Source organism: Pipra filicauda, unplaced genomic scaffold, assembly GCF_003945595.2.
Source record: "Pipra filicauda isolate LSUMZ 115617 unplaced genomic scaffold, ASM394559v2 scaffold1224_size32535_pilon, whole genome shotgun sequence".
In the NCBI taxonomy this organism is placed as follows: Eukaryota; Metazoa; Chordata; class Aves; order Passeriformes; family Pipridae; genus Pipra; species Pipra filicauda.
This window is the reverse complement of record NW_024103679.1, coordinates 23,485-32,509: the sequence shown is the minus strand read 5'-3', so window position 1 is coordinate 32,509 and position 9,025 is coordinate 23,485. Positions and strand designations below refer to the sequence as shown.

The 9,025-nt window shown below is 67.5% G+C and overlaps 1 protein-coding gene across 1 annotated transcript; it reads left to right on the top strand.

Annotated features, from left to right (window-relative positions):
* The first annotated feature begins 771 nt into the window (after positions 1-771).
* On the top strand, positions 772-8,876 carry LOC114001953 (microtubule-actin cross-linking factor 1-like). The gene is made up of 11 exons (XM_039388546.1): positions 772-965; positions 1,032-1,160; positions 1,534-1,704; positions 1,825-1,980; positions 2,606-2,812; positions 3,361-3,480; positions 3,754-3,923; positions 4,665-4,824; positions 6,090-6,287; positions 7,601-7,726; positions 8,017-8,876. Exons 1-11 carry the CDS (start codon positions 786-788, stop codon positions 8,197-8,199), a joined length of 1,800 nt encoding a protein of 599 aa, XP_039244480.1. The 5' UTR covers positions 772-785; the 3' UTR covers positions 8,200-8,876.
* The last annotated feature ends 149 nt before the right edge of the window (positions 8,877-9,025 follow it).

Below are 9,025 nucleotides of genomic sequence, written 5' to 3'. Positions count from 1 at the left end.
CGTGTATTCTGGAGGTCCCAGCTGTGTCCCCTGGGATGTGTGTCCTGGGGATCCTGGCCATGGTCCTGCCCCCAGAGTGTGTGTCCTGGGGATTCCAGCCATGGTCCTGCCCCCAGAGTGTGTGTCCTGGGGATTCCAGCCATGGTCCTGCCCCCAGGGTGTGTGTCCTGGGGGTCCTGGCCATGGTCCCACCCCCAGGATGTGAGTCCTGGGGGTCCTGGCCGTGGTCCTGCCCCCTGGGTGTGTGTCCTGGCTTTAGGGCGCTGCCCAGCCCCTCCTTGGGCTGCTGCAGTGGTGGCCAGGCTGGGCAGGCTGTGGCATGAGGACTGTCCCCTCCCACAGTGACACCATGGAAGGAATGAGCTGTCTCTGTGCCATCCCAGTGCTGCGGCCCCGTGCCTGGGCACGCTCGGGCCGTGCCTGATGCAGGCGAGGCTCTGCGAGGGCCAGGCTGGCCCCACATCAGGAGAGGGCTGTGCAGGGGGTACCGTGTCACCTCTGTGCCCGTCCTGGCCAACCCCCTGCCACGAATCGGCAAATCTGGCGCCTCAGCCCCGTGCCCTGCTGAGAGCAAGAGTCAGGGGCACCCCCGGGTGTTGTCCTCCCTGTGCGTGGCACCCCCAGACCCCAGCACCACGGTGGCAGCGATGACCCGGGTGGCAGAGGTGTCCCGGGCACTCAGAGCGAGGAGTTTTGTGCAGCACAGCCGGTGGGGTGTGGGGTGCCCCCGCTGCGGTCCCAGCCGTGACCCCCCCGCCCCTGTGCAGGTGCTGCGGACAGACGTGATGTCCCACGCCCGCACGGTGCAGTCCGTGACCGAGGCCGGGCAGGGGCTGCTGCTGTCCAGCCTGGGGGAGAGCGTGGAGGGGCTGCAGCGCAGCCTCCAGCAGCTGGGGCAGCGCTGGGACCTGGTGCGCAGCGAGACCGAGAGCCGGCAGCTGGAGCTGGAGAACAACCTCAGCCAGGTACGGGCGCGGGGCCGCGGCGCTGCCGGGCCGTGGGGCCGGCGCTGAGCCCCCCCTCGCCCCCAGGTGCAGGACATCACCCTGGAGATCACGGAGCTGCTGCAGTGGCTGGAGCAGGTGGAGCTGCAGCTCTTCTGCTCCAAGCCGGTCTGGGGCCACCCGGATGCCACCAAAGAGAAGCTCAACGCACACCTGGTGAGCACCGGCACCGGGCCGGGCCCCGGGGTGCCTCAGGGGGATGTGTCCCCCAAAACCACACCGAGAGGCCAAGACCCTTCTCTGCTGCCTCCTCTCCCTGACCAGACAGAGCCTGGTACCCCTCTCCACTCTCCTCTAGCTCCCTGAGGCAGAGCAGGAGCCATCCCTGTCTTTGTTCCCTGTCCCTGACCCTGTTCCTGTCCCCATCCCAGTCTCTGTCCCCGTCTCTTGTTCACCGTCCCTGACCCCTTCCTCATCCCTGTCACCCTCTTCATCCCAATCCCTGTCCTCTTCCTCATCCCGTTCCCTGTTCCCTGTCCCCGTCCCCACCCCGGCCCCGCTGACCCGGCGTGCCCGGTGTGCCCGGCAGGAGCTGTGCCGGGAGCTGGAGGCGCGGGCGGTGCCGTACCGGGGGCTGCGGGAGCGGCTGCAGCGGCTGCTGGAGTCGTGCCGTGCCGGGCGGCCCTGCAGCACCGAGCACAGCCTGCGGATCCTGGAGCAGAAGTGGGAGAGCGTCCAGGCCGAGGCGCAGGAGAGGAAGGTGTGTGGGGCGGGGGGCTCCGACCCCGGGGGGGCTCCGACCCCGGGGGGGCTCACCCTGACCGGCCTCGGCCCCGGGGCGGGGGGTGCCCGCCCCCGTCAGCGCCCGTCCCCCCCGCAGGAGCGCCTGGCCGAGGGGCTCACGGTCACCACCGAGTTCCACGGCTCCGCCCAGGAGCTGCTGCGCTGGGTGGCCCACGCCGAGGAGCTGCTGGGGTCCCCCGCGCCCCCCAGCTTCGTCCTCGACACCGTCACCGCCCAGATCCAGGAGCACAAGGCAAGGGAGGGAGGAGCCGGTGCGGTGCTCCGGGGCTTGATTCGTGGGGCTGGGGTCTGCACAGAGGGCACCGACAGGGAGATCTCCCCCGGCTGGGTCATGGGGCTGGGGTCTGAACAGAGGGCACCGACAGGGAGATCTCCCCCGGCTGGGTCATGGGGCTGGGGTCTGCACAGAGGGCACCGACAGGGACATCTCTGCCGGCTGGTTCATGGGGCTGGGGTCTGCACAGAGGGCACCGACAGGGACATCTCTGCCGGCTGGTTCATGGGGCTGGGGTCTGCACAGAGGGCACCGACAGGGACATCTCTGCCGGCTGGTTCATGGGGCTGGGGTCTGCACAGAGGGCTCCCGTGTGGCACTGGCAGTGGCAGACAAATCTCCCCGGGGCTGGTTCATGGGGCCGGGGTCTCCTCGAAGGGGTCCCGTGTGGCACCCACAAAGAGATCTGCTCTGGGCTGTGGGTGGGACGTCTGTCCCTGCAGCAGAGGAGGAAGTGGGCTCCGTGTCCCATCCCGGTGCAAGCCGTGCCGGGGGGCTCCGTGTCCCATCCCGGCATCGGCCGTTCCCAGGGGCTCCCCACTTGCCCCAGGACCACCCACCCACAGCTGCCCCCTCCCCGCAGGCCCTGGTGAAGGAGGCGAATGCCCACGGGGAGAAGCTGGGCGGGCTGGAGGCCGTGGCCGCGCGCCTGAAGGATTTCAGCAGGAAGCAGGACGGGGCCGTCATCCAGAACCTGGTGCTGGCGGCGCGGGAACGCCTGGGCAAGGTGCTGCAGAGGGCAGCTGAGAGGGGGGCAGCGCTGGAGGAGGCACGAAAGCGCAGCAAACAGGTACCGTGGGCGTGGCCCGCTGGCCCCGGGGGTTGGGGAGGGGGCTCTGCCCCTCGGTTTGCTTTGGACAAGGGCCTGGAGTGCCAGGACAAGGGGGAATGGCTTCCCACTGCCAGAGAGCTGGGTTAGATGGGATACTGGGAGGAAATCCTTGGCTGTGAGGGTGGGGAGGCCCTGGCACAGGGTCTCTGCCCAGAGAAGCTGTGGCTGCCCCATCCCTGCGAGTGTCCAAGGCCAGGTTGGACAGGGCTAGAAGCAACCTGGGCTAGTGGGAGCTGTCCCTGCCCATGGCAGGGGGTGGCACTGGATGGGCTTTAAGGTCCCTCCAACCCGAACCCTCCTGGGACTGATGATTCCATGACACAGGTCCTGCTGGGAGCAGGCTCTGGTGATGTCACTGTGCTGTGCTGGCCCATGGTTTGCCCCGAAGTGGTGCCAGGGCTGTGCCACTCCCTTGTGTGGCTCCGTGGCTCCTGCCTGGGTTGCCCCAGCCACGCTTTGCCCCCGCAGCCCCCCCGCAGCCCTCCCCAAACCATCCCTCCTTGCAGTTCAGCGAGTCCCGGCGGCTGCTCCTGGACTGGATGGACGAGGTGGAGCAGAGCCTGGAGGAGCCGCAGGACGCTCCCACCAGCCAGGAGGAGATCAAGTGCCAGCTGGCTGAGCACAAGGTGAGGCTGCCCTGCTCCCAGGCACAAAGGGCTCCCAGGAGGGCTGTGGGGAGCAGAGCTGGGGGGCTGGGGGCTCCAGAGGGAGGATCCCGAGTGCTGTGGAGGGAGGGGGGGGGGGCGGGGCGGCTCAGACATCTTCCCAGGGCTGTTCTGCAAAGTGAGGAGACCCGGGAGGGCTGAGGGATGTCGGCACCCCAACCTCCCGCAGCACTGGGGGGAGCAGGGGGAGTCTCCCCGAGCTGGGGGTCTCAGCACCCGCCCGTGGCCCCCCAGGCGTTCCAGAAGGTGCTGCGGGTGAAGCGTCCGGTGTACGAGGCGACCCTGCGGAGCGGGCGGGCACTGCGGGAGGGGGCCCGGCTCCCCCAGGACCTGCAGCCGCTGGAGGAGCTGCTGGGGGAGCTCAAGGAGCGCTGGGATGCGCTGTGCAGCCGCGCCGCGGAGAGGTGGGAATGGGACGGGGACGGGGATGGCTTGGAATGGGCGTGGGGCGGGGAAGGGCTTGGGATGCCGGTGGGATGGGACGGGAATGGCACGGGATGGAATGGGATGGCACTGCCTGTTCTCTGCTCGCTCTGGGGGTCCCAGGCAAGAACATGGCACTGCCCTTCCTCCCTGAGCATCCCACTCCCTGCTCTGGGACCCCCACACCCAGCACTGCTGCTGCTGGGGTGCAGCCAGGCCCTGTCCCTTAAGGGCACTGCCAGGGCATGTCCCTGTCCCTGTCCCTAATGGTGCTGCCAGTACTTGTCTTTGTCCATAACAGCACTGCCAGGGCCTGTCTGTTTCTGTAATGGCACTGCCAGGACCTGTCCCTGTCCATAACAGCACTGCCAGGACCTGTCCCTGTCCATAACAGCACTGCCAGGACCTGTCCCTGTCCATAACAGCACTGCCAGGACCGTTCCCTGTCCATAATGGCACTACCAGGACCGTTCCCTGTCCATAATGGCACTGCCAGGCCCTTTCCCTGTCCATAATGGCACTGCCAGCTCTGTGGGGTGGCCGTACCCGGCTCTGTGGGGTGGCCATACCCAGCTCTGTGGGGTGGCTGTACCCAGCTCTGTGGGGTGGCCATACCCGGCTCTGTGGGGTGGCCGTACCCAGCTCTGTGGGGTGGCCGTACCCGGCTCTGTGGGTGCCCCCAGCACCTGGGTGCTGTGACATCCCCTGTGCCCCCCCGGCAGGCAGCACAAGCTGGAGGAGAACCTGCTCTTCTCGGGCAAGTTCACGGACGCGCTGCAGGCGCTCATGGACTGGCTGTACCGCGCCGAGCCGCAGCTCAGCGAGGACGTGCCCGTCGGGGGGGACCGGGACCTGGTCGGGGACCTCGTGGACAAGCACAAGGTGGGTGTCCCGGGGGGCGTGGAGGGCCTTGCCTGGTGTCAGCCCTCGGGGAGCCCTGGGCTCTGCTCCCGCTGTGCCCACCCTCCATCCGGGACGGGACCCAGGCACGGGACAGGCCTTTGCTCACCCGGAGCAGTCCCTGTTTGGCCCCAGCTTGTGCCCCCCATCCTGGGGGCATCACTGGGGGGCCCTGTGTACCCCACTGCTGTGAGGGTTTGGGGTACACGGGAGTTCTGTACCTGCTGCTGGGAAGGGTTGGGGTGCAGGGGAACCCTGGGCTCACTGCTGTGAGGGTTTGGGGTACACAGGAGCTCTGTACCTGCTGCTGTGAGGGTTTGGGGTACACAGGAGCTCTGTACCTGCTGCTATGAGGGTTTGGAGTACAAGGGAGCCCTGTACCTGCTGCTGTGAGGGTTTGGGGTACACAGGAGCTCTGTACCTGCTGCTGGGATGGTTCAGGGTGCAGGGGAACCCTGGGCTTGCTGCTGTGAGATTTGGGGTACAAGGGAGCCCTGTACCTGCTGCTATGAGGGTTTGGGGTACACAGGAGCTCTGTACCTGCTGCTGTGAGGGTTTGGGGTACAAGGGAGCTCTGTTCCTGCTGCTGAGAGGGTTTGGGGTACAAGGGAGCCCTGTGCCTGCTGCTGGGAGGGTTTGGGGTACACAGGAGCTCTGTGCCTGCTGCTGTGAGGGTTTGGGGTACAAGGGAGCCCTGTACCTGCTGCTGGGAGGGTTTGGGGTACACAGGAGCTCTGTACCTGCTGCTGTGAGGGTTTGGGGTACACGGGAGCCCTGTGCTTGCTGCTGTGAGGGTTTGGGGTACACAGGAGCTCTGTACCTGCTGCTGTGAGAGTTTGGGGTACAAGGGAGCCCTGTGCTTGCTGCTGTGAGGGTTTGGGGTACACAGGAGCTCTGTACCTGCTGCTATGAGGGTTTGGAGTACAAGGGAGCTCTGTACCTGCTGCTGTGAGGGTTTGGGGTACAAGGGAGCCCTGTGCTTGCTGCTGTGAGGGTTTGGGGTACACAGGAGCTCTGTACCTGCTGCTGTGAGGGTTTGGGGTACAAGGGAGCCCTGTGCCTGCTGTTGGGAGGGTTTGGGGTACACAGGAGCTCTGTACCTGCTGCTGGGATGGTTCAGGGTGCAGGGGAACCCTGGGCTCGCTGCTGTGAGGTTTGGGGTGCGCAGGAACCCTGCTCAGTAACAGGGTCCTGGCAGGGTTCTGGGACCCCCCGGCACCTCCCAGCCCTCCCGTGCTCCCTGCCAGGTGTTCCAGAAGGAGCTGGGCAAACGTGCCAGCTGCATCAAGACGCTGAAGCGCTCGGTGCGGGACCTGACGCGCGGCAGCAGCAGCGTGGACTCGCAGTGGCTGCAGCGGCAGGTGGAGGAGCTCAGCACCCGCTGGGACCTGGTCTGCAAACTCTCCCTCTCCAAGCAGGCCCGGCTGGAGGCTGCGCTGCGGCAGGTGAGGGCTGGGGGGCAACAGGGGAACCCCTGGTTTGGGGTCTGCTGTGACAGGAGGGGCTGGGGGGGCAATAGGGGAACCCCTGGGTTGGGGTCTGCTGTGACAGGAGGGGCTGGGGGGGCAATAGGGGAACCCCGGGTGGGGTCTGCTTGTGAAAGGAGGGCTGGGGGGCAAACAGGGGAGCCCTGTGTTTGGGTCTGCTGTGACAGGAGGGGCTGGGGGGGCAACAGGGGAATCCCTGGGTTTGGGGTCTGCTGTGACAAGAGGGGCTGGGGGGGCAACAGGGGAACCCCTGGTTTGGGGTCTGCTGTGACAGGAGGGGCTGGGGGGGCAACAGGGGAATCCCTGGGTTTGGGGTCTGCTGTGACAAGAGGGGCTGGGGGGGCAACAGGGGAACCCCTGGTTTGGGGTCTGCTGTGACAGGAGGGGTGGGGGGGCAACAGGGGAATCCCTGGGTTTGGTCCCTGCTTGACAGGAGGGGCTGGGGGGGCAACAGGGGGAACCCCGGGTTTGGGGTCTGCTGTTACAGGATGGGCGGGGGGGCAGTGGGAACAGCAGGGGAACCCTTGGGGTCGGGGTCTGCAGCTGGTGCACCCGTATGGGAAGGCCGAGGCAGCCGTAGGGGTGTGGGGTGCCCACGTGGTGGGTGGTTGAGCTCCAGGGTGCCCCATGGGGTACCCGGGCTTGGTGGGTGGGTGTGCATTTCGGGGTTCTCTGTGGGGCCCGTGGTGGTGTGTGGATGCACATTTGGGGGTTCCCCATGGGGTGCCCCGACTCGGTGTGTGGCTGTGGGTTCCCCACGGGGTGCCCCGGCTTGGTGTGTGGCCGTGCATTTGGGGGTTCCCCACGGGGTGCCCCGGCTCGGTGTGTGGCTGCCCTGCAGGTGACGTGTGGGGCCGTGGGGCTCTGTGGGGCCGTGTCACACGGTGCCATGGCCGGGTGCCAGGCTGGGAGCTGCAGGCACCTGTTTCAGGTGTGCCCGTGTGGCACGGGGTGCCTGGGGCAGGGCCCTGCATGGCACAGGGAGGCACGGGGGGGCTCAGAGGAAACTGTGTCCAGGCACCGAACCGGGGTGTGGGGTGTCCCCTCAGTCCCACCAGGAGGGCTGAGCGGGGCTGGCAGCAGCTCTCCCTTGGCACAGTGCAGTGCCAGGGCCTGTGCCACGGTTTGTCCAGCCTCGGGCAGGAGCAGCGGGGGCAGGACTCGGGGTCTGTCCAGGGGTCTGGGCAGCCGGGGGACTCAGGTGGGACTCGGCTGGGACAGGACCTGGGACCACAGGGTGGGTGCTGAGCAGGTCCCTGCTGTCGTGGCAGGCAGAGGAGTTCCACAGCCTGGTGCACTCCTTCCTGGGGCGCCTCTCCGAGTCGGAGAAGACCCTCAAGTACGGCGTCTTCCCCGAGGAGGAGGTGGCCGTGCAGGAGTGCCAGAGCCAGCTGCAGGTGGGTGCCAGCCCCCAACAGCCCCCGCTGGCCCCTGCCCTGGGTGGCTCCAGCCAAGGACACCCCCCCACTGGGGTCAGCCAGCCCCTGACAGGCCCTGCTGGGCTGTGGGGTCCCCACAGCGAGATGTGGGATGTCGGGTCCCACTACACCACGAACACGGGGTTTGGGGCCCCGAACACCCCAGGGTGGGGAGGTTTGGCATCTCAAACCCCCCCCGCTGGGTGGAGGCTGGTCTGACAGGGTGCAGGGGGCTGAGACCCGGCAGTACCATGGCCTGTCCCCCCCAGGAGCTGATGCAGTCCCTGCAGTGCCAGCAGCTGGAGCTGGAGTGCATCACCTCGCTGGGGGAGGAGATCCTCGCCACCTGCCACCCCGACTCCGTCATCACCATCAAGTCCTGGGTCACGGTCGCCAAGAGCCGCTTCCAGGAGGTGAGCTGGGCCCCCCGTCCCCATCCCTGCCCAGGGTGAGCGTGGCCCCAAGCCTCTCCCACCTCCGGGTCCTCCACGGCACAGCCCCCCTGACCGGAGCATTGTGGGTCTGGGGTGCTCAGCCCTGGATGGCACAGAGAGAGAATCTTGGCCTTGCCAGTGTCCCCCTGTGTTCCCCCCTCCGGGGGCCATACAGGGGGTCACCTGGGGCCTCCTCAGACCCCCCTGGACAGCAGTGGCTCATTCCTGTGCCATGGCAGCCACCACACAGCCCAGGCAGGGAGGCCTGGGAGCGGTGTCCTGGGGACCCTCCCCTCAGAACCCGCTCCTGCAGCGGCTCGGAGCCTCCCAGGATTTGCAGGAGAGAGGCTCCCGGCGCTCCCTGGACCGGTCTGGCAGGTTCAGGTGATCCCACACAAAGCCCTTATTGAACAGAGACCTGCGGGATCTGCTCTGGATCTGCCCAGGGCTGCCCCCCTCACCCACTCACCCTGAATAGCAAGGGCAGCCGGCACGTCCGCACGGACCAGACCTGGGCACCCTCCTCACGTGGGGGGCAGAGCCCCCAGCCCTGCCCCAGCTGCCCAGCAGGAGCTCTGTCCTGCCCCACATCCCTCCCCCTTGTCCCTGCCCCACGGTCACTAGGGCTGCTGGCTGGGGGTGGTCCATGCAGCCCCATGGTCATGGTGGGACATGGAGCCCCCTTGTCCCTGCCCCACGGTCACTAGGGCTGCTGGCTGGGGGTGGTCCATGCAGCCCCAGGGTCATGGTGGGACGTGGAACCCCCTCGTCCCTGCCCCACGGTCACTAGGGCTGCTGGCTGGGGGTGGTCCATGCAGCCCCAGGGTCATGGTGGGACGTGGAG

What these genes read in the sequence shown, in the direction of transcription:
- LOC114001953 (XM_039388546.1), top strand. Translation starts at nt 786, where the DNA reads ATGTCCCACGCCCGCACGGTGCAGTCCGTGACCGAGGCCGGGCAGGGG. An exon ending in CCCAGATCCAGGAGCACAAG is followed by an intron (nt 1,981 to 2,605) that starts GCAAGGGAGGGA and finishes CCCTCCCCGCAG; the next exon opens with GCCCTGGTGAAGGAGGCGAA. An exon ending in TGGAGGCTGCGCTGCGGCAG is followed by an intron (nt 6,288 to 7,600) that starts GTGAGGGCTGGG and finishes CTGTCGTGGCAG; the next exon opens with GCAGAGGAGTTCCACAGCCT.